At 49.1% G+C, this 24645-nt stretch overlaps 1 protein-coding gene across 16 annotated transcripts in view; it reads left to right on the forward strand.

Annotated features, from left to right (window-relative positions):
- The window catches only part of LOC106599863 (liprin-alpha-1), a 91543-nt gene that overhangs the window by 57081 nt on the left and 9817 nt on the right, over positions 1-24645 (forward strand). For 15 of the 16 annotated variants that reach the window (XM_082969772.1, XM_082969773.1, XM_082969760.1 and 12 more), the window contains exons 12-21: positions 1427-1489; positions 2076-2158; positions 2307-2457; positions 3534-3760; positions 4252-4477; positions 10909-10938; positions 11394-11518; positions 12484-12662; positions 12795-12888; positions 18961-19042. In XM_082969772.1, the coding sequence (XP_082825898.1) occupies positions 1427-1489; positions 2076-2158; positions 2307-2457; positions 3534-3760; positions 4252-4477; positions 10909-10938; positions 11394-11518; positions 12484-12662; positions 12795-12888; positions 18961-19042 (1260 nt within the window). The remainder of the gene's footprint in view (positions 1-1426; positions 1490-2075; positions 2159-2306; positions 2458-3533; positions 3761-4251; positions 4478-10908; positions 10939-11393; positions 11519-12483; positions 12663-12794; positions 12889-18960; positions 19043-24645) is intronic. The other variant, XM_082969764.1, reaches the window with a different exon arrangement.

A 24645-nucleotide genomic window follows, 5' to 3' on the forward strand; every position in this document is an offset into this window, starting at 1 on the left:
CAGCTTCACCTCAAAGAGAGGATGTCTGCCCTAGAGGACAAGGTGGGTGGGTTAGGATACAGCTTCACCTCAAAGAGAGGATGTCTGCCCTAGAGGACAAGGTGGGTGGGTTAGGATACAGCTTCACCTCAAAGAGAGGATGTCTGCCCTAGAGGACAAGGTGGGTGGGTTAGGATACAGCTTCACCTCAAAGAGAGGATGTCTGCCCTAGAGGACAAGGTGGGTGGGTTAGGATACAGCTTCACCTCAAGGAGAGGATGTCTGCCCAAGAGGACAAGGTGGGTGGGACATGCTAAATGGCATGTCATTTTATCCATACCTCTGTAGCTGAAACAATCTGGGACAATGTTGTGGTCATTATCTATAGCTGAACGAAGCTGGGACAATGCTGTGGTCATTATCTATAGCTGAACCAAGCTGGGACAATGCTGTGGTCATTATCTATAGATGAACCAATCTGGGACAATGCTGTGGTCATTATCTATAGCTGAACCAATCTGGGACAATGCTGTGGTCATTATCTATAGCTGAACCAAGCTGGGACAATGCTGTGGTCATTATCTATAGCTGAACCAAGCTGGGACAATGCTGTGGTCATTATCTATAGATGAACCAATCTGGGACAATGTTGTGGTCATTATCTATAGCTGAACCAAGCTGGGACAATGCTGTGGTCATTATCTATAGATGAACCAATCTGGGACAAGGCTGTGGTCATTATCTATAGATGAACCAATCTGGGACAATGCTGTGGTCATTATCTATAGCTGAACCAAGCTGGGACAATGCTGTGGTCATTATCTATAGCTGAACCAAGCTGGGACAATGCTGTGGTCATTATCTATAGATGAACCAATCTGGGACAATGCTGTGGTCATTATCTATAGATGAACCAATCTGGGACAAGGCTGTGGTCATTATCTATAGATGAACCAATCTGGGACAAGGCTGTGGTCATTATCTATAGATGAACCAATCTGGGACAAGGCTGTGGTCATTATCTATAGATGAACCAATCTGGGACAATGCTGTGGTCATTATCTATAGATGAACCAATCTGGGACAATGCTGTGGTCATTATCTATAGATGAACCAATCTGGGACAAGGCTGTGGTCATTATCTATAGATGAACCAATCTGGGACAAGGCTGTGGTCATTATCTATAGATGAACCAATCTGGGACAATGCTGTGGTCATTATCTATAGATGAACCAATCTGGGACAATGCTGTGGTCATTATCTATAGATGAACCAATCTGGGACAAGGCTGTGGTCATTATCTATAGATGAACCAAGCTGGGACAATGCTGTGGTCATTATCTATAGCTGAACCAATCTGGGACAAGGCTGTGGTCATTATCTATAGATGAACCAATCTGGGACAATGCTGTGGTCATTATCTATGTTCTGTCTCTCCTCCACCAGAACGGCCTCATCAGAGATCTGGAGCACAGTAAGAAGCTGGTTGAGGAAGCACACCATGAGAAGGTAAGGATTGTTGACTCTGGCTGCTCACTCCTCTGAACAACTGGAGAGTTGTCATCGCTGTGTTTGGATTCTCATTGCCAATGACACCCCTCATGTCTGTCTTTCTCCCCTCCTCTCCCCCTCTCTTCCTACCCCCTCCTCTCCCTCCCCCTCCCCTCTCCCCCTCCTTCCCTCTTCCTACCCCTCCTTCCCTTTTCCTATACCTTCCTCTCACCCTCCTTCCCTCTCTTCCTCTCCCCCTCCTTCCCTCTCTTCCTCCCCCCTCCTCTCTCCCTCCCTCTCCCCCTCCTTCCCTCTCTTCCTCCCCCCTCCTCTCTCCCTCCCTCTCCCCCTCCTTCCCTCTCTTCCTCCCCCCTCCTCTCTCCCTCCCTCTCCCCCTCCTTCCCTCTCTTCCTCCCCCCTCCTCTCTCCCTCCCTCTCCCCTCCTCTCTCCCCTCCTCTCCCCCTCCTTCCCTCTCTTCCTCCCCCTCCTCTCCCCCTCCTTCCCTCTTCCTCCTCCCTCCTCTCCCCCTCCTTCCCTCTCTTCCTCCCCCTCCTCTCCCCCTCCTTCGCTCTCTTCCTACCCCCTCCTCTCTCCCTCCTTCAGGAGCAGCTATTGATCCAGATTGAGACAATGCGGGCGGAGAACGAGCAAGGCAGGAACAGGAGCAACTCACTGCTGCACCATGGGTAAAATAATCAGCTTTCTCATTGGCTGCCCTGGACTCTGGCCCACACATGATTGGCCCGTGCTCTGGCCTCTCTGTCCACCTCTTTTCTCTGTGATTGATCTATTTTGTGTGTGTGTGTGTGTGTGTGTGTGTGTGTGTGCTCTCAGGCGGTCTCACCAAGGCAGCACCCCAGACTTCAGGTACCCGGTGTCGGCCTCCTCCATGATGGACAGCCACTCGGACCACTACGGCAGCGCGCTGGTGCTGAGGAGGCCCCAGAAGGGGCGTCTCGCCGCGCTACGGGATGAACCCTCCAAGGTGAACCCCCGCAGCCCTGTCTGTCCTAGTGAGGGACAGTTTAAATGCAATATTGGCAGCTGGTGTCTGTCTGTCTGGTGGACCTAGATACTGATGTTCCAGATCATTCAGCTCAGATATCTATTGTCTGTGTTGAAGTCATCTCCGGCCCACAAACTGTTCTCTCCCTCCTTCCTTCCCTCTCTCATTTGTTCTGTATCTGATGATGTTCTCTCTCTCTCCCTCCTTCCCTCTCTCATTTGTTCTGTATCTGATGATGTTCTCTCTCTCTCTCCCTCCCTCCTTCCCTCTCTCATTTGTTCTGTATCTGATGATGTTCTCTCTCTCTCCCTCCTTCCCTCTCTCATTTGTTCTGTATCTGATGATGTTCTCTCTCCCTCCCTCCTTCCCTCTCTCATTTGTTCTGTATCTGATGGTGTTCTCTCTCTCTCTCCCTCCTTCCCTCTCTCATTTGTTCTGTATCTGATGATGTTCTCTCTCTCCCTCCTTCCCTCTCTCATTTGTTCTGTATCTGATGATGTTCTCTCTCTCCCTCCTTCCCTCTCTCATTTGTTCTGTATCTGATGATGTTCTCTCTCTCTCCCTCCTTCCCTCTCTCATTTGTTCTGTATCTGATGATGTTCTCTCTCCCTCCCTCCTTCCCTCTCTCATTTGTTCTGTATCTGATGGTGTTCTCTCTCTCTCTCCCTCCTTCCCTCTCTCATTTGTTCTGTATCTGATGATGTTCTCTCTCTCTCTCTCTCTCTCTCTCTCTGCTTCCTCTCTGGACATCAGAGACATGTAAGTCAGAGTGAAGACAACCATAATAATGATGATGATGATGATGATGATGATGATGATGGAGAGGTTGATTTGATAGTGTTGGTCTGTAGTTATTGCTGTGGAGTGTTTTACAGAGCCTGGCTTAAAGGTATTCTGGACCGTTCGATACGGTTAGACTAACTTTCTCTGTAACTTTTCCTTCCTCTCACTCCATCCCCTTTCTCTCCCTCCCACTTTCCCCCCCTTTCTCGCTCTCCCTCCCTCCCTCCTACATTGTCTTATTTTCCTCTCTTCCCACCCCCCTCTCTCCTCAGGTCCAGACTCTGAATGAACAGGAGTGGGAGCGTGTGCAGCAGGCTAATGTTCTGGCCAACGTTGCTCAGGCGTTTGAGTCTGACCTGGACACGTCAGACCTGGAGGACGATGAGCGCGAGACCATGTTCAGCTCAGTGGACCTGCTGTCCCCTGCCGGCCAGGCCGACGCTCAGACCCTGGCCCTCATGCTGCAGGAGCAGCTGGACGCCATCAACAACGAGATCAGGTACACACACACCCCTACCATCAGCATATTGGACGTATTTCAACATCACTCTGGAGATGTCATTCTAGTAATCTGATGAGAAACATTTTCCCTTTTTCATTTTAGAGAAAACAAGGAGATGCTAACACTAACATCTCTCGCTCTCCCTCTCCTCGCTCTCCCTCTCCTCGCTCTCCCTCTCCTCACTCTCCCTCTCCTCGCTCTCCCTCTCCTCGCTCTCCCTCTCCTCGCTCTCCCTCTCCTCGCTCTCCCTCTCCTCGCTCTCCCTCCTCTCGCTCTCCCTCTCCTCGCTCTCCCTCTCCTCGCTCTCCCTCTCCTCGCTCTCCCTCTCCTCGCTCTCCCTCTCCTCTCTCTCGTCTCTCCTCTCTCCCCCGTCTCGTATCTCCTTCGTCTCGTCTCTCCTCCGTCTCGCTCTCCTCCCCCTCGTCCCTCCTACTCCTCCCCCGTCTCTCCTCTCCCTTCTCTCTCTCCTCACCCCCACCCCCCTCCAGGATGATTCAGGAGGAGAAGGAGAACACAGCCATGCTGGCAGAGGAGATCGAGAGCCGTGTGGGCAGTGGGGACAGCCTGGGGGGCAGCCGCTTCCGCTCCATGAGCTCCATCCCCCCCTCCTCCATGGGGGGCTCGTCGCCCCCCGGCTCAGGCTCCTCCACCCCACGACGCATCCCCAACCGCAGCCCCAACCGAGAGGTGGACCGCATGGGAGTCATGACCCTGGTGAGAGAGAGACCTATGCCCTTGTGGAGATCTGAGAGATTTGATTGGTGGAAGTTCCACCTAGCCTATCAGAGAACAAGTGGAGCTCTCATCATATTACATACGCTTGTTAAATCCTCTCAGTTCTGCACAAGGGCGTAGGGTTTAGGGCGTAGGGTTTAGGGCGTATAGGGTTTAGGGCGTAGGGTTTAGGGCGTAGTGTTTAGGGCGTAGGGTTTAGGGCGTATAGGGATTAGGGCGTAGGGTTTAGGGGAGATTTGAGATTGGGCCCTACACTTCATCCATCATCAGTCTCCTTTTACTCATTCCGCTTCAGTCCATCCATGTTGATCAACCAGCTCCTCTTTCTTCCTCTCTGAAACAAGCAGCCTTTCAATCCTCTTCCTCTAGAATGACATCATCCTCCTCCTCTAGAATGACATCATCCTCCTCTTGTCTATCTCATCTCTGCTCTCTCTCTCACTCTCTCCATTCCTTTAGCTTCACTAACTGTCATCTCTCATTATTGGATCATAATACCATCCCCTGTTCATACTAGTCCACAGGAGATCTGTTTCATGTGCTGTCAGATCTGTGTCCGTTAGAATCTATGTTTTCATCTGTTCATACTAGTCCACAGGAGATCTGTTTCATGTGCTGTCAGATCTGTGTCCGTTAGAATCTAATGTTTTCATCTGTTCATACTAGTCCACAGGAGATCTGTTTCATGTGCTGTCAGATCTGTGTCTGTTAGAATCTAATGTTTTCATCTGTTCATACTAGTCCACAGGAGATCTGTTTCATGTGCTGTCAGATCTGTGTCTGTTAGAATCTAATGTTTTCATCTGTTCATACTAGTCCACAGGAGATCTGTTTCATGTGCTGTCAGATCTGTGTCCGTTAGAATCTATGTTTTCATCTGTTCATACTAGTCCACAGGAGATCTGTTTCATGTGCTGTCAGATCTGTGTCCGTTAGAATCTATGTTTTCATCTGTTCATACTAGTCCACAGGAGATCTGTTTCATGTGCTGTCAGATCTGTGTCCGTTAGAATCTATGTTTTCATCTGTTCATACTAGTCCACAGGAGATCTGTTTCATGTGCTGTCAGATCTGTGTCCGTTAGAATCTAATGTTTTCATCTGTTCAGTGTTTGTGACACGTTCATGGAACTAGCTACTAGTTTGACATGTTGTATTTGGTAGGTGACGTGTGTGTGTGTGTGATCTGTACCTGTGTTCCCCCAGCACTACCTCTATAACCCCTATGTGATCCAGAGGTCGCTGTCCCACCAGCAGACAGTAGCTTACCTGCCCTACCCTGCTGCTAGCATTAGCTTACCTGCCCCCCCTGCCTGTAGCTATGCTCCATGCTACTTCCAGGTACCACCCCCTACCCTAGTTCTCTCTTCCCCATGCAGGGTTCAGTCAGCCTGGGGTCGCACTCACACACACCGCCCCCTGTCCCACGGTCCATCTGTGGGGCCACACAGCAATCACTAGCTGTTCACTAGCCTCTCATGGGAGGGTTTTGAAGTTATCCTAGAATGCTGGGCCCCCATTGGACTTCAGAAAAAGATCAGGCAGGTAGCTTATCCAATGAAGATGCAGAGCAAATGTGAAAACTCTGTTTGGCTGTTAGCTCATCACACGCCAGACAGAATGGCTGTTAGCTCATCACACGCCAGACAGAATGGCTGTTAGCTCATCACACGCCAGACAGAGTGGCTGTTAGCTCATCACACGCCAAACAGAATGGCTGTTAGCTCATCACACGCCAGACAGAGTGGCTGTTAGCTCATCACACGCCAGACAGAATGGCTGTTAGCTCATCACACGCCAGACAGAGTGGCTGTTAGCTCATCACACGCCAGACAGAGTGGCTGTTAGCTCATCACACGCCAGACAGAGTGGGTGTTAGCTCATCACACGCCAGACAGAGTGGCTGTTAGCTCATCACACGCCAGACAGAGTGGCTGTTAGCTCATCACACGCCAGACAGAGTGGCTGTTAGCTCATCACACGCCAGACAGAGTGGCTGTTAGCTCATCACACGCCAGACAGAGTGGCTGTTAGCTCATCACACGCCAGACAGAGTGGCTGTTAGCTCATCACACGCCAGACAGAGTGGCTGTTAGCTCATCACACGCCAGACAGAGTGGCTGTTAGCTCATCACACGCCAGACAGAGTGGCTGTTAGCTCATCACACGCCAGACAGAGTGGCTGTTAGCTCATCACACGCCAGACAGAGTGGCTGTTAGCTCATCACACGCCAGACAGAGTGGCTGTTAGCTCATCACACGCCAGACAGAGTGGCTGTTAGCTCATCACACGCCAGACAGAGTGGCTGTTAGCTCATCACACGCCAGACAGAGTGGGTGTTAGCTCATCACACGCCAGACAGAGTGGCTGTTAGCTCATCACACGCCAGACAGAGTGGCTGTTAGCTCATCACACGCCAGACAGAGTGGCTGTTAGCTCATCACACGCCAGACAGAGTGGCTGTTAGCTCATCACACGCCAGACAGAGTGGCTGTTAGCTCATCACACGCCAGACAGAGTGGCTGTTAGCTCATCACACGCCAGACAGAGTGGCTGTTAGCTCATCACACGCCAGACAGAATGGCTGTTAGCTCATCACACGCCAGACAGAATGGCTGTTGATTAAAGTTAAAGTAGAGCCTTGTTGTGCTCAATTCAGACTTCATTTCAGACACGACAGAGTTAAATGAGGTATTTTCCCCTCAGCTTGATTAAGTTCTGCGTTTGAGTTCTGTCCTCCCCCTCACCCCCCCTCCTCTTCCTGGTTCTCTTATCTCTTCCTGTGTTCGGAGCAGGACTAGGAGAACCTTTCGTGGAAATATGTGCTGCTACTCCATTTGTTTATTTACTCTAGAGATGCCAAGCTGGAGAAAGGCATGCAGGGGCACATCAACCCTAGCTGCCTCACTCCCCCGTCACATGACACGAGTCCCATATCCCTGGCTGCCTCACTTCCTGTCACATTACATGAGTCACATATTATTACCACAGTCCTAGGTTGTGTTCAGTAGGGCGCACCGTGGCAAAACATTTCAAAACAGAATTGGACACGTTGATGCTGGTTTTCTTCGTGTTGTGCCCCCTGAACACTACCCAGTCCTGTTGCTTTAGGTTAACAGTCCTGTTGCTTTAGGTTAACAGTCCTGTTGCTTTAGGTCAACAGTCTTGTTGCTTTAGGTCAACAGTCTTGTTGCTTTAGGTCAACAGTCTTGTTGCTTTAGGTCAACAGTCCTGTTGCTTTAGGTTAACAGTCCTGTTGCTTTAGGTCAACAGTCTTGTTGCTTTAGGTCAACAGTCTTGTTGCTTTAGGTCAACAGTCTTGTTGCTTTAGGTCAACAGTCTTGTTGCTTTAGGTTAACAGTCCTGTTGCTTTAGGTCAACAGTCTTGTTGCTTTAGGTCAACAGTCTTGTTGCTTTAGGTCAACAGTCTTGTTGCTTTAGGTCAACAGTCCTGTTGCTTTAGGTCAACAGTCCTGTTGCTTTAGGTCAACAGTCCTGTTGCTTTAGGTCAACAGTCTTGTTGCTTTAGGTCAACAGTCCTGTTGCTTTAGGTCAACAGTCCTGTTGCTTTAGGTCAACAGTCCTGTTGCTTTAGGTCAACAGTCTTGTTGCTTTAGGTTAACAGTCCTGTTGCTTTAGGTCAACAGTCCTGTTGCTTTAGGTCAACAGTCTTGTTGCTTTAGGTCAACAGTCTTGTTGCTTTAGGTTAACAGTCCTGTTGCTTTAGGTCAACAGTCCTGTTGCTTTAGGTCAACAGTCTTGTTGCTTTAGGTTAACAGTCCTGTTGCTTTAGGTCAACAGTCCTGTTGCTTTAGGTCAACAGTCCTGTTGCTTTAGGTCAACAGTCCTGTTGCTTTAGGTCAACAGTCCTGTTCCTTTAGGTCAACAGTCTTGTTGCTTTAGGTCAACAGTCCTGTTGCTTTAGGTCAACAGTCCTGTTGCTTTAGGTCAACAGTCCTGTTGCTTTAGGTCAACAGTCCTGTTGCTTTAGGTCAACAGTCCTGTTCCTTTAGGTCAACAGTCTTGTTGCTTTAGGTCAACAGTCTTGTTGCTTTAGGTCAACAGTCTTGTTGCTTTAGGTCAACAGTCTTGTTGCTTTAGGTCAACAGTCTTGTTGCTTTAGGTCAACAGTCCTGTTGCTTTAGGTCAACAGTCTTGTTGTGGTGTGTTTAATTTCCTTTATCAACTTAAACCAATTAATACTCGTGTTTTTTTTAAAGAACACCCATGTGTGAGAGCACGGTCGGTGTGTGAGAGCGACCCCATAAAGCAGTAGCTTAGCCATTAGCTACCAGCAGACTGAACCCCTCCCGGAGTGTGCTTTGCAGTGGTTTCACTCTGCTCCCACCTCTGATCTTTGACCTCAGTGTGATTTCCCCAGATTTCACAGGCAGTGTATGTTTGAACGTGGACAGACAGTAGAGTGATGTAGTAATGCAGGGTGGTGGTAGGGGGAGACAGACAGTAGAGTGATGTAGTAATGCAGGGTGGTGGTAGGGGGGAGACAGACAGTAGAGTGATGTAGTAATGCAGGGTGGTGGTAGGGGGGAGACAGTAGAGTGATGTAGTAATACAGGGTGGTGGTAGGGGGAGACAGTAGAGTGATGTAGTAATGCAGGGTGGTGGTAGGGGGGAGACAGTAGAGTGATGTAGTAATGCAGGGTGGTGGTAGGGGGGGAGACAGTAGAGTGATGTAGTAATGCAGGGTGGTGGTAGGGGGGAGACAGTAGAGTGATGTAGTAATACAGGGTGGTGGTAGGGGGGAGACAGTAGAGTGATGTAGTAATGCAGGGTGGTGGTAGGGGGGAGACAGTAGAGTGATGTAGTAATGCAGGGTGGTGGTAGGGGGGAGACAGTAGAGTGATGTAGTAATACAGGGTGGTGGTAGGGGGGGAGACAGTAGAGTGATGTAGTAATGCAGGGTGGTGGTAGGGGGGAGACAGTAGAGTGATGTAGTAATGCAGGGTGGTGGTAGGGGGGAGACAGACAGTAGAGTGATGTAGTAATGCAGGGTGGTGGTAGGGGGGGAGACAGTAGAGTGATGTAGTAATGCAGGGTGGTGGTAGGGGGAGACAGACAGTAGAGTGATGTAGTAATGCAGGGTGGTGGTAGGGGGAGACAGACAGTAGAGTGATGTAGTAATGCAGGGTGGTGGTAGGGGGAGACAGACAGTAGAGTGATGTAGTAATGCAGGGTGGTGGTAGGGGGGGAGACAGTAGAGTGATGTAGTAATGCAGGGTGGTGGTAGGGGGGAGACAGTAGAGTGATGTAATACAGGGTGGTGGTAGGGGGGAGACAGTAGAGTGATGTAGTAATGCAGGGTGGTGGTAGGGGGGAGACAGTAGAGTGATGTAGTAATGCAGGGTGGTGGTAGGGGGGAGACAGTAGAGTGATGTAGTAATGCAGGGTGGTGGTAGGGGGGAGACAGTAGAGTGATGTAGTAATGCAGGGTGGTGGTAGGGGGGAGACAGTAGAGTGATGTAGTAATGCAGGGTGGTGGTAGGGGGGAGACAGTAGAGTGATGTAGTAATGCAGGGTGGTGGTAGGGGGGAAGACAGTAGAGTGATGTAGTAATGCAGGGTGGTGGTAGGGGGAGACAGACAGTAGAGTGATGTAGTAATGCAGGGTGGTGGTAGGGGGGAGACAGTAGAGTGATGTAGTAATGCAGGGTGGTGGTAGGGGGGAGACAGTAGAGTGATGTAGTAATGCAGGGTGGTGGTAGGGGGGGAGACAGTAGAGTGATGTAGTAATGCAGGGTGGTGGTAGGGGGGAGACAGTAGAGTGATGTAGTAATGCAGGGTGGTGGTAGGGGGGAGACAGTAGAGTGATGTAGTAATGCAGGGTGGTGGTATGGGGGAGACAGTAGAGTGATGTAGTAATGCAGGGTGGTGGTAGGGGGGAGACAGTAGAGTGATGTAGTAATGCAGGGTGGTGGTAGGGGGAGACAGACAGTAGAGTGATGTAGTAATGCAGGGTGGTGGTAGGGGGAGACAGACAGTAGAGTGATGTAGTAATGCAGGGTGGTGGTAGGGGGGGAGACAGTAGAGTGATGTAGTAATGCAGGGTGGTGGTAGGGGGAGACAGACAGTAGAGTGATGTAGTAATGCAGGGTGGTGGTAGGGGGGAGACAGTAGAGTGATGTAGTAATGCAGGGTGGTGGTAGGGGGGAGACAGTAGAGTGATGTAGTAATGCAGGGTGGTGGTAGGGGGGGAGACAGTAGAGTGATGTAGTAATGCAGGGTGGTGCATGTTGGACTCTACTTTTTCATTTAGTGTGTGTGTGTGTGTGTGTGTGTGTGTGTGTGTGTGTGTGTGTGTGTGTGTGTGTGCCTGTGCTGGGCTTTCTGTTCTGCTGGTAGTGTGTGTATCTAACGTCCTCTCTTCTCTCCTCCTCCGCTGCCATGCTTCAGCCTAGTGACCTGCGCAAGCACCGCAGGAAGGTAATCTAGAGCCCACGCTAGTTACTGCTCTCTCTCTCTGGCCTCTACCCTGCCTGCCGGTCTGTCTGTCTGCCTGTCTGCCTGCCGGTCTGTCTGCACCTTCCCAACCATAACCTGTAGTTTAGACTCTACACCCCCTAAAATGTGACTTCCCAACCCCACACTCCCTAACTTACTCAAACCTTCACTCTTTCCTTCGGTGTGTGTGTGTCCCTCCCCCTCCACACGTGTCTCACCTCTACACTTCCCAAAACCTGAGTGTCTTGAACATCCTGAAATGAACATGTCACAAAGCTTTTCTTCTTTCTAGGTTGAAGAACGAGTCTGTCTTCTCCTCCGTCCTCCCCATCGACTCCATACAGAGAAGCGAGAGACGCTTTATAAAAGCTCTCCTCCTCTACCCCCTTTTCCCGTTAGAAGACAGTAACTGACTGAGTGTCCCCGTGTTGTTCTAGTCTGCCCAGGACGACAAGACCACAATCCAGTGTGAGACGTCCCCTCCCACCACACCGCGCTCCATGCGCCTGCACAAGGGGGCCAGCCACACTGCCAGCCATGAGGACATCAGAGACATCCGCAGGTAGGAAGCCCCTTTCTGCCTGACCAATATATCACTCTGTTTTCTACAATAGCCATGTTTCTCTCTCTCCTTCTGTCGTTCTCTTATCTGTCCGTTCATCCATCCCTTCATCCCTCTGTTTCTGATCTTTCAATGTATTTATCTATCCACATCTCTCTCCCTCGCTTTCTATCTCTCTCTCTCTCTCTGTATATCTCTTTATGCATTCATGCCCATCTCGCTCCCCCTTCTCTCTCTCTCTCCCCCTTCTCTCTCTCGCTCCCCCTTCTCTCTCTCGCTCCCCCTTCTCTCTCTCTCGCTCCCCCTTCTCTCTCTCGCACCCCCTTCTCTCTCTCGCTCCCCCTTCTCTCTCTCGCTCCCCCTTCTCTCTCTCTCGCTCCCCCTTCTCTCTCTCTCGCTCCCCCTTCTCTCTCTCTCGCTCCCCCTTCTCTCTCTCTCGCTCCCCCTTCTCTCTCTCTCGCTCCCCCTTCTCTCTCTCTCGCTCCCCCTTCTCTCTCTCTCGCTCCCCCTTCTCTCTCTCTCGCTCCCCCTTCTCTCTCTCTCGCTCCCCCTTCTCTCTCTCTCTCGCCCTTCTCTCTCTCGCTCCCCCTTCTCTCTCTCGCTCCCCCTTCTCTCTCTCTCTCCCCCTTCTCTCTCTCGCTCCCCCTTCTCTCTCTCGCTCCCCCTTCTCTCTCTCGCTCCCCCTTCTCTCTCTCTCCCCCTTCTCTCTCTCGCTCCCCCTTCTCTCTCTCGCTCCCCCTTCTCTCTCTCGCTCCCCCTTCTCTCTCTCTCGCCCACCTTTTCTCTCCCCTCCCTCTCTTCCCCTATCTCGCTCTTCCTCTCTCCCCCATCTCGCTCTTCCTCTCTCCCCCATCTCGCTCTTCCTCTCTCCCCCCCATCTCGCTCTTCCTCTCTCCCCCCCATCTCGCTCTTCCTCTCTCCCCCCCATCTCGCTCTTCCTCTCACCCCACCTCTCTCTGTCTCAGTATGACCACCCTACAGGACGGCCAGGGTAGTAACCCCAGCAGCAGTAACAGCAGTCAGGACTCTCTGAACAAGGCAGCCAAGAAGAAGAGCATCAAGTCCTCCATCGGGCGCCTCTTCGGCAAGAAGGAGAAGGGTCGGCCAGGCCCCCCAGGGAGCAAGGAGTCCCCTGGCAGCCAAGGTCAGTCCCCCCCTCCCTAAAACATGCCTGCAGGCTCATGTTCATTAGGCAGCAAACAGAAGAAAACAAGCTGAAACAGGAAGGGACTACCTGCACTGACGTTAACCTCTGACTCTCCATTTCTCCTCACAGCTGGTACCCCTGAGGCAGAGACCTCTCCCCAGGATGCACTGGGGCTGGGAAAACTAGGCGGCCCCGCTGAGAAGAACAGGAAACTGCAGAAGAAGTAGGTGTTTCCACATCCTGTCAGTGACGCAACGTAAATACTACTGGAGTGGTAGCTAGTCTGGTTCCTTCTAGTTAACAGTAGATACTACTGGAGTGGTAGCTAGACTGGTTCTGTCTAGTTAACAGTAGATACTACTGGAGTGGTAGCTAGACTGGTTCAGTCTAGTTAACAGTAGCTAGTCTGGTTCCTTCTAGTTAACAGTAGATACTACTGGAGTGGTAGCTAGACTGGTTCTGTCTAGTTAACAGTAGATAGTACTGGAGTGGTAGCTAGACTGGTTCTGTCTAGTTAACAGTAGATACTACTGGAGTGGTAGCTAGTCTGGTTCCTTCTAGTTAACAGTAGATACTACTGGAGTGGTAGCTAGACTGGTTCTGTCTAGTTAACAGTAGATAGTACTGGAGTGGTAGCTAGACTGGTTCTGTCTAGTTAACAGTAGATACTACTGGAGTGGTAGCTAGTCTGGTTCCTTCTAGTTAACAGTAGATACTACTGGAGTGGTAGCTAGACTGGTTCTGTCTAGTTAACAGTAGATAGTACTGGAGTGGTAGCTAGACTGGTTCCTTCTAGTTAACAGTAGCTAGACTGGTTCCTTGTAGTTAACAGTAGCTAGAATGGTTCCTTCTAGTTAACAGTAAATACTACTGGAGTGGTAGCTAGACTGGTTCCTTCTAGTTAACAGTAGATACTACTGGAGTGGTAGCTAGACTGGTTCTGTCTAGTTAACAGTAGATACTACTGGAGTGGTAGCTAGACTGGTTCCTTCTAGTTAACAGTAGCTAGACTGGTTCCTTGTAGTTAACAGTAGCTAGAATGGTTCCTTCTAGTTAACAGTAAATACTACTGGAGTGGTAGCTAGACTGGTTCCTTCTAGTTAACAGTAGATACTACTGGAGTGGTAGCTAGACTGGTTCTGTCTAGTTAACAGTAGATACTACTGGAGTGGTAGCTAGACTGGTTCCTTCTAGTTAACAGTAGATACTACTGGAGTGGTAGCTAGACTGGTTCTGTCTAGTTAACAGTAGATACTACTGGAGTGGTAGCTAGACTGGTTCCTTCTAGTTAACAGTAGCTAGACTGGTTCCTTCTAGTTAACAGTAGCTAGACTGGTTCCTTCTTGTTAACAGTAGCTAGAATGGTTCCGTCTAGTTAACAGTAGCTAGACTGGTTCCTTCTAGTTAACAGTAGCTAGACTGGTTCCTTCTAGTTAACAGTAGCTAGTCTGGTTCCTTCTAGTTAACAGTAGCTAGACTGGTTCCTTCTAGTTAACAGTAGCTAGAATGGTTCCGTCTAGTTAACAGTAGCTACTACTGGAGTGGTAGCTAGACTGGTTCCTTCTAGTTAACAGTAGCTAGAATGGTTCCGTCTAGTTAACAGTAGCTACTACTGGAGTGGTAGCTAGACTGGTTCTGTCTAGTTAACAGTAGATACTACTGGAGTGGTAGCTAGACTGGTTCCTTCTAGTTAACAGTAGCTAGTCTGGTTCCTTCTAGTTAACAGTAGCTAGACTGGTTCCTTCTAGTTAACAGTAGCTAGAATGGTTCCGTCTAGTTAACAGTAGCTACTACTGGAGTGGTAGCTAGACTGGTTCCTTCTAGTTAACAGTAGCTAGAATGGTTCCGTCTAGTTAACAGTAGCTACTACTGGAGTGGTAGCTAGACTGGTTCTGTCTAGTTAACAGTAGCTACTACTGGAGTGGTAGCTAGTCTGGTTCTGTCTAGTTAACAGTAGATACTACTGGAGTGGTAGCTAGACTGGTTCCTTCTAGTTAACAGTAGCTAGAATGGTTCCGTCTAGTTAACAGTAGATACTACTGGAGTGGTAGCTAGACTGGTTCTGTCTAGTTAACAGTAGATACTACTGGAGTGGTAGCTAGACTGGTTCCTTCTAGTTAACAGTAGCTAGACTGGTTCCTTGTAGTTAACAGTAGCTAGAATGGTTCCTTCTAGTTAACAGTAGCTAGTCTGGTTCCTTCTAGTTAACAGTAGATAGTACTGGAGTGGTAGCTAGACTGGTTCCGTCTAGTTAACAGTAGATACTACTGGAGTGGTAGCTACACTGGTTCCTTCTAGTTAACAGTAGATACTACTGGAGTGGTAGCTAGACTGGTTCTGTCTAGTTAACAGTAGATACTACTGGAGTGGTAGCTAGACTGGTTCTGTCTAGTTAACAGTAGATACTACTGGAGTGGTAGCTAGACTGGTTCCTTCTAGTTAACAGTAGCTAGTCTGGTTCCTTCTAGTTAACAGTAGCTAGTCTGGTTCCTTCTAGTTAACAGTAGCTAGACTGGTTCCTTCTAGTTAACAGTAGCTAGAATGGTTCCGTCTAGTTAACAGTAGCTACTACTGGAGTGGTAGCTAGACTGGTTCCTTCTAGTTAACAGTAGATACTACTGGAGTGGTAGCTAGACTGGTTCTGTCTAGTTAACAGTAGCTAGACTGGTTCCTTGTAGTTAACAGTAGCTAGAATGGTTCCTTCTAGTTAACAGTAGATACTACTGGAGTGGTAGCTAGACTGGTTCTGTCTAGTTAACAGTAGATACTACTGGAGTGGTAGCTAGACTGGTTCCGTCTAGTTAACAGTAGATACTACTGGAGTGGTAGCTAGACTGGTTCTGTCTAGTTAACAGTAAATACTACTGGAGTGGTAGCTAGACTGGTTCCTTCTAGTTAACAGTAGCTAGACTGGTTCCTTCTAGTTAACAGTAGCTAGACTGGTTCCTTCTAGTTAACAGTAGCTAGAATGGTTCCTTCTAGTTAACAGTAGCTAGACTGGTTCCTTCTAGTTAACAGTAGCTAGACTGGTTCCTTCTAGTTAACAGTAGCTAGACTGGTTCCTTCTAGTTAACAGTAGCCAGACTGGTTCCTTCTAGTTAACAGTAGCTAGAATGGTTCCGTCTAGTTAACAGTAGATAATACTAGTGGTAAATAGACTGGTGTTTTCGGCTTCCTTCCAATAGATATGAATTTACTCGGTCAACCATAGATCTTGCTGTACTAGAGAGGTCAATCTAGCTCAGATAGGTCTGGTTGATGGCTCCAGCCATGCTGCTGTTTATGCTTGTGTGTTCTATATGACCGTTGTAGATCAGACCCCAGCACTGGAACAACCCTGTGTTGCTCTATGCTCACCCTGCCGTGTAGCGTGCTGCCACCTGCTCTCTCTCCATGCTGTCCCTCCCTGGGTCCTGGCCTCATGTCCCCTCTCCATGCTGTCCCTCCCTGGCCTCATGCTCCATGCTGTCCCTCCCTGGCCTCATGCTCCATGCTGTCCCTCCCTGGCCTCATGCTCCATGCTGTCCCTCCCTGGCCTCATGCTCCATGCTGTCCCTCCCTGGCCTCATGCTCCATGCTGTCCCTCCCGGGCCTCATGCCCCATGCTGTCCCTCCCTGGCCTCATGCTCCATGCTGTCCCTCCCTGGCCTCATGCTCCATGCTGTCCCTCCCTGGCCTCATGCTCCATGCTGTCCCTCCCTGGCCTCATGCTCCATGCTGTCCCTCCCTGGCCTCATGCTCCATGCTGTCCCTCCCTGGCCTCATGCTCCATGCTGTCCCTCCCGGGCCTCATGCCCCATGCTGTCCCTCCCTGGCCTCATGCTCCATGCTGTCCCTCCCTGGCCTCATGCTCCATGCTGTCCCTCCCTGGCCTCATGCTCCATGCTGTCCCTCCCTGGCCTCATGCTCCATGCTGTCCCTCCCTGGCCTCATGCTCCATGCTGTCCCTCCCTGGCCTCATGCTCCATGCTGTCCCTCCCTGGCCTCATGCTCCATGCTGTCCCTCCCTGGCCTCATGTCCCATGCTGTCCCTCCCGGGCCTCATGTCCCATGCTGTCCCTCCCGGGCCTCATGCCCCATGCTGTCCCTCCCGGACCTCATGCCCCATGCTGTCCCTCCCTGGCCTCATGCTCCATGCTGTCCCTCCCGGGCCTCATGCCCCATGCTGTCCCTCCCTGGCCTCATGCTCCATGCTGTCCCTCCCTGGCCTCATGTCCCATGCTGTCCCTCCCGGACCTCATGCCCCATGCTGTCCCTCCCTGGCCTCATGCTCCATGCTGTCCCTCCCTGGCCTCATGCTCCATGCTGTCCCTCCCTGGCCTCATGCCCCATGCTGTCCCTCCCGGGCCTCATGCCCCATGCTGTCCCTCCCGGGCCTCATGCCCCATGCTGTCCCTCCCGGGCCTCATGCTCCATGCTGTCCCTCCCAGGGTCCTGGTCTCATACCCCCGCCCGTCCCGTCCACACAAACTCGATCTCCCAATTCACTGCATCTCCTCAGCCACACTGCCAGGGTGGGATTTTCTAAGGGCCAGTTTCCCGCACTCCTATTAATGAATGCTTGTTATTCCAGGGGTGCACTCTATCTGTGTCTGGGAAACCAGCCCTATGCATTTGTACAGCTTCATGCTTCTAGTTCAGGTTGATATGATGCAGTGTGTCAGCCAGGCTTCCATTTCACATTCATTCATTTTTCTGAACTAATGTCCCCCTTTTTTCTTTAAGTAATCAAGGGGTGACTTGATCATAACTGTATAACTTTCAAATATGCATAAAGTAAGGTGGTTGAATTAGTTTTGTGTTTTGAAGCAAACATTTAATGACACTTTTGATAGATCTACGTTTGTTTGATACAGTTAAAGCTTGGTTCTGATTGGCCTTCGCCACCAGGAGTCCAAGCTTGGTTCTCATTGGCCATCGCCACCAGGAGTCCAAGCTTGGTTCTCATTGGCCATCGCCACCAGGAGTCCAAGCTTGGTTCTCATTGGCCATCGCCACCAGGAGTCCAAGCTTGGTTCTCATTGGCCATCGCCACCAGGACCTCTCCTATGCCTAGTTAGGTTATTTTTAATTGGCTTCAGTTCTTTTTATTTAGCTGATTCTGACTCTTTTATTTCATCCCTCTCTCATTCCATCTGTAGTCCAAAGACAGGGTGAGTCATCTACTCCATGTTGCTTGTTGCTTTGCGCTCTTTGCCTCCAAACAGTTGGCTTCATGCTGCCCTCACCAGCTCTCCTCAGACCTGATGTATTTTCCTCACTGCTATACCTTACAGTACCATCTCAACTAACAGGAATGTGTCTACCTGCCGTTTTTAGAAAGCTTTCTCTGAGCCTCTTCCGGTGTTAACTAAAGAACTAGGATCAACTTATCAGGGTTGGTGTCAAGTCCATTTCAATTCCAGTCAATTCAAACAGTAAACTCAATTCCAAAATGTCCTAATTTGAAAAGCATGGTAGAGAATTGGAATTTTCTGTGTACTTCCTGAATTCAAATGTAATTTTGTCACATAGCTTCGTAAACATGAGACTAACAGGTGTAGACTAAGAACTGTGGAAGTTGACACTGAGTCAGTCTTGCCAGGTTTTAGTTCTGATCTGATACTAGTGGGATCTTTCCACTGCTAAGTAGTGGATGGTACCATCTTGTGGACCAAAATATTACACACAAAAATAGACAAACGTACTATCTGAAGGTTTTTCCATGTATTTTGTTGCATGTGTTCTGTCCTCTACTGACTGTTGTGTTATGGATGCATTCTAACTAACACACGTTTCCCCCTAGTATTGAACCGTTGTGATAACTCCATTTCCCATGATGCCCTTAGTCTGTTGGCCACAAAGATACTGGTTATGTAACAGTGGCTTGGCATAAAGGTGGTCTCCTTCTTGACTCAGGAGCAGGAGTCTTCCACCAAATTTATTGATTTAAATGTGACTCCTGCAAAGCTTTGAAGTGGTCACCAGCCTTTAAACTTCTGACCTGTTTACCTGGCCAGAATGTTCTGGAAATGATCTGGGGTTGCTCTCTCCCTCTCCCTCTCTTTCTCCCTCTCTTTCTCTAGGTCTGAACTGCCGCAGGGTTAAAATCCTCAGCTTTCTCTCTGTTTTACCTCGGCATGTTTACAACAATGTGTGGGCATGTGTGTGAGGTACTGTGTTTTCATGGTGTGCAGGTTGAGGTGTATGTGTGTGTATGGTCAAATGGGCTCTCTCTGTGTGTGTGTGTGTGTGTGTGTGTGTGTGTGTGTGTGTGTTTCTCTCTCTCTCTCTCTAACCATGTGTGTTGTTTTAGGCATGAGTTGCTGGAAGAGGCTCGCAGGCAGAGTCTTCCCTTCGCCCAGTGGGACGGCCCCACTGTAGTGGTCTGGCTGGAGGTGAGACACACCACAAAAATGAATAAGTACACACACACACACACACACACACGGACAGTCAGGGCTAAGCAGTCTGTGCTTCCTAGAAGAACAATATGACCCATCCAGATAGGAAGGGTTAGAGCAGGGGTGTCAAACACACGGCCCGCGGGCTGGATCCGGCCAATCTGTCCCGCGGCGTGGTTTGAGTACAAAAAATAAATACATGAAATGTTGTTTTTGTGGTGGAAACAAACTCAATATAATTTAAAATGACTCAAACCAAATCTAACCTGTACAACTAATAATGGACGTACAGTCATAGTTTGTTGACTGTGTCCAGCTCTAATAAACACCAGAATGAGACAGTCATACAGTTTGTTGACTGTCCAACTCTAATAAACACCAGAATGAGACAGTCATACAGTTTGTTGACTGTGTCCAACTCTAATAAACACCAGAATGAGACAGTCATACAGTTTGTTGACTGTGTCCAGCTGTAATAAACACCAGAATGAGACAGTCATACAGTTTGTTGACTGTGTCCAACTCTAATAAACACCAGAATGAGACAGTCATACAGTTTGTTGACTGTGTCCAGCTGTAATAAACACCAGAATGAGACAGTCATACAGTTTGTTGACTGTGTCCAGCTCTAATAAACACCAGAATGAGACAGTCATACAGTTTGACTGTCCAACTCTAATAAACACCAGAATGAGACAGTCATACAGTTTGTTGACTGTGTCCAACTCTAATAAACACCAGAATGAGACAGTCATACAGTTTGTTGACTGTGTCCAGCTCTAATAAACACCAGAATGAGACAGTCATACAGTTTGACTGTCCAACTCTAATAAACACCAGAATGAGACAGTCATACAGTTTGTTGACTGTGTCCAACTCTAATAAACACCAGAATGAGACAGTCATACAGTTTGACTGTCCAACTCTAATAAACACCAGAATGAGACAGTCATACAGTTTGTTGACTGTGTCCAGCTCTAATAAACACCAGAATGAGACAGTCATACAGTTTGTTGACTGTGTCCAGCTGTAATAAACACCAGAATGAGACAGTCATACAGTTTGACTGTCCAACTCTAATAAACACCAGAATGAGACAGTCATACAGTTTGTTGACTGTCCAACTCTAATAAACACCAGAATGAGACAGTCATACAGTTTGTTGACTGTGTCCAGCTCTAATAAACACCAGAATGAGACAGTCATACAGTTTGTTGACTGTGTTCAGCTCTAATAAACACCAGAATGAGACAGTCATACAGTTTGACTGTCCAACTCTAATAAACACCAGAATGAGACAGTCATACAGTTTGTTGACTGTGTCCAACTCTAATAAACACCAGAATGAGACAGTCATACAGTTTGACTGTCCAACTCTAATAAACACCAGAATGAGACAGTCATACAGTTTGTTGACTGTGTCCAGCTCTAATAAACACCAGAATGAGACAGTCATACAGTTTGTTGACTGTGTCCAGCTGTAATAAACACCAGAATGAGACAGTCATACAGTTTGACTGTCCAACTCTAATAAACACCAGAATGAGACAGTCATACAGTTTGTTGACTGTCCAACTCTAATAAACACCAGAATGAGACAGTCATACAGTTTGTTGACTGTGTCCAGCTCTAATAAACACCAGAATGAGACAGTCATACAGTTTGTTGACTGTGTCCAGCTCTAATAAACACCAGAATGAGACAGTCATACAGTTTGTTGACTGTGTCCAGCTGTAATAAACACCAGAATGAAACAGTCATACAGTTTGTTGACTGTGTCCAGCTCTAATAAACACCAGAATGAGACAGTCATACAGTTTGTTGACTGTGTCCAGCTCTAATAAACACCAGAATGAGACAGTCATACAGTTTGTTGACTGTGTCCAACTCTAATAAACACCAGAATGAGACAGTCATACAGTTTGTTGACTGTGTCCAGCTCTAATAAACACCAGAATGAGACAGTCATACAGTTTGTTGACTGTCCAACTCTAATAAACACCAGAATGAGACAGTCATACAGTTTGTTGACTGTGTCCAGCTCTAATAAACACCAGAATGAGACAGTCATACAGTTTGTTGACTGTGTCCAGCTGTAATAAACACCAGAATGAAACAGTCATACAGTTTGTTGACTGTGTCCAGCTCTAATAAACACCAGAATGAGACAGTCATACAGTTTGTTGACTGTGTCCAGCTCTAATAAACACCAGAATGAGACAGTCATACAGTTTGTTGACTGTGTCCAACTCTAATAAACACCAGAATGAGACAGTCATACAGTTTGTTGACTGTGTCCAACTCTAATAAACACCAGAATGAGACAGTCATACAGTTTGTTGACTGTGTCCAACTCTAATAAACACCAGAATGAGACAGTCATACAGTTTGTTGACTGTGTCCAGCTGTAATAAACACCAGAATGAGACAGTCATACAGTTTGTTGACTGTGTCCAGCTCTAATAAACACCAGAATGAGACAGTCATACAGTTTGTTGACTGTGTCCAGCTGTAATAAACACCAGAATGAGACAGTCATACAGTTTGTTGACTGTGTCCAGCTCTAATAAACACCAGAATGAGACAGTCATACAGTTTGACTGTCCAACTCTAATAAACACCAGAATGAGACAGTCATACAGTTTGTTGACTGTGTCCAGCTGTAATAAACACCAGAATGAGACAGTCATACAGTTTGTTGACTGTGTCCAGCTCTAATAAACACCAGAATGAGACAGTCATACAGTTTGACTGTCCAACTCTAATAAACACCAGAATGAGACAGTCATACAGTTTGTTGACTGTGTCCAACTCTAATAAACACCAGAATGAGACAGTCATACAGTTTGTTGACTGTGTCCAGCTCTAATAAACACCAGAATGAGACAGTCATACAGTTTGTTGACTGTGTCCAGCTGTAATAAACACCAGAATGAGACAGTCATACAGTTTGTTGACTGTGTCCAGCTCTAATAAACACCAGAATGAGACAGTCATACAGTTGGTTGACTGTGTCCAACTCTAATAAACACCAGAATGAGACAGTCATACAGTTTGTTGACTGTGTCCAGCTGTAATAAACACCAGAATGAGACAGTCATACAGTTTGACTGTCCAACTCTAATAAACACCAGAATGAGACAGTCAAGGAGCATCAAATTCCCCAAAATGATAGAGGATCTTTTTTTCTTTTTTTTTGCCAATTTTGATGGTAAGGAAATATAAATAATTTTCATTGCGGACCTCGTTGAAGACCGAATGCAGCCCCTGGGTTAAACACTAGTAGGGTCCTGCATCTCCCCTGGGTTAAACACCAGTAGGGTCTTGAATCTCCCCTGGGTTATACACCAGTAGGGTCCTGCATCTCCCCTGGGTTATACACCAGTAGGGTCCTGAATCTCCCCTGGGTTAAACACCAGTAGGGTCCTGCATCTCCCCTGGGTTATACACCAGTAGGGTCCTGCATCTCCCCTGGGTTAAACACCAGTAGGGTCTTGAATCTCCCCTGGGTTAAACACCAGTAGGGTCTTGAATCTCCCCTGGGTTATACACCAGTAGGGTCCTGCATCTCCCCTGGGTTATACACCAGTAGGGTCCTGCATCTCCCCTGGGTTAAACACCAGTAGGGTCCTGCATCTCCCCTGGGTTAAACACCAGTAGGGTCCTGCATCTCCCCTGGGTTATACACCAGTAGGGTCCTGCATCTCCCCTGGGTTAAACACCAGTAGGGTCCTGCATCTCCCCTGGGTTAAACACCAGTAGGGTCCTGCATCTCCCCTGGGTTAAACACCAGTAGGGTCCTGCATCTCCCCTGGGTTAAACACCAGTAGGGTCCTGCATCTCCCCTGGGTTAAACACCAGTAGGGTCCTGCATCTCCCCTGGGTTATACACCAGTAGGGTCCTGCATCTCCCCTGGGTTAAACACCAGTAGGGTCCTGCATCTCCCCTGGGTTAAACACCAGTAGGGTCCTGCATCTCCCCTGGGTTAAACACCAGTAGGGTCCTGCATCTCCCCTGGGTTAAACACCAGTAGGGTCCTGCATCTCCCCTGGGTTAAACACCAGTAGGGTCCTGCATCTCCCCTGGGTTATACACCAGTAGGGTCCTGCATCTCCCCTGGGTTAAACACCAGTAGGGTCCTGCATCTCCCCTGGGTTAAACACCAGTAGGGTCCTGCATCTCCCCTGGGTTATACACCAGTAGGGTCCTGCATCTCCCCTGGGTTAAACACCAGTAGGGTCCTGCATCTCCCCTGGGTTATACACCAGTAGGGTCCTGCATCTCCCCTGGGTTATACACCAGTAGGGTCCTGCATCTCCCCTGGGTTAAACACCAGTAGGGTCCTGCATCTCCCCTGGGTTAAACACCAGTAGGGTCCTGCATCTCCCCTGGGTTATACACCAGTAGGGTCCTGCATCTCCCCTGGGTTATACACCAGTAGGGTCCTGCATCTCCCCTGGGTTAAACACCAGTAGGGTCCTGCATCTCCCCTGGGTTAAACACCAGTAGGGTCCTGCATCTCCCCTGGGTTATACACCAGTAGGGTCCTGCATCTCCCCTGGGATAAACACCAGTAGGGTCCTGCATCTCCCCTGGGTTATACACCAGTAGGGTCCTGCATCTCCCCTGGGTTAAACACCAGTAGGGTCCTGAATCCTGGAATCTTCTAAGTGGGATTTTTAGAAAGTTACTCGGGTTTCGCAACTCTAGACTCTAAAGCAGGGATGGGCAACTGTCAGATCAATCCCATCCTCCCGTCGGGGTCTCAACTTACTGTTGACAGTTAGATAAGTAGAATACACAAGTTGCAATTTCTAAATTTGGTTGTGCATAAGCAGTTTTTCTGCTCATGTCATTCACTGATAGTCAGTCAATTAGCCCATGTCAGCAAACAGAAATGTTTAGGCTGCTAAGTGAGTTTTGTGGGCAGCTATCTAAACTTGTTATCATGTGCATACACATTCAAAACACAAAAATAACCCCAAAATAACCCAAGCATGTCTTCTTTCTCCTGTCCCCTCTCTGCCCTCCCCTGCCACCTCTGTCCCCTCTCTGTCCCCTCCCCTGCCATCCTCTGTCCCCTCCCCTGCCATCCTCTGTCCCCTCCCCTGCCACCTCTGTCCCCTCCCCTGCCACCTCTGTCCCCTCCCCTGCCACCTCTGTCCCATCCCCTGCCACCTCTGTCCCCTCCCCTGCCACCTCTGTCCCATCCCCTGCCACCTCTGTCCCCTCCCCTGCCATCCTCTGTCCCCTCCCCTGCCATCCTCTGTCCCATCCCCTGCCATCCTCTGTCCCCTCCCCTGCCATCCTCTGTCCCCTCCCCTGCCACCTCTGTCCCCTCCCCTGCCACCTCTGTCCCATCCCCTGCCACCTCTGTCCCCTCCCCTGCCACCTCTGTCCCATCCCCTGCCACCTCTGTCCCCTCCCCTGCCACCTCTGTCCCCTCCCCTGCCATCCTCTGTCCCCTCCCCTGCCATCCTCTGTCCCCTCCCCTGCCACCTCTGTCCCCTCCCCTGCCATCCTCTGTCCCCTCCCCTGCCATCCTCTGTCCCCTCCCCTGCCACCTCTGTCCCCTCCCCTGCCATCCGCTGTCCCC

This window comes from Salmo salar, chromosome 26, assembly GCF_965601325.2.
Source record: "Salmo salar chromosome 26, fSalSal1, whole genome shotgun sequence".
Lineage (NCBI taxonomy): Eukaryota > Metazoa > Chordata > Actinopteri > Salmoniformes > Salmonidae > Salmo > Salmo salar.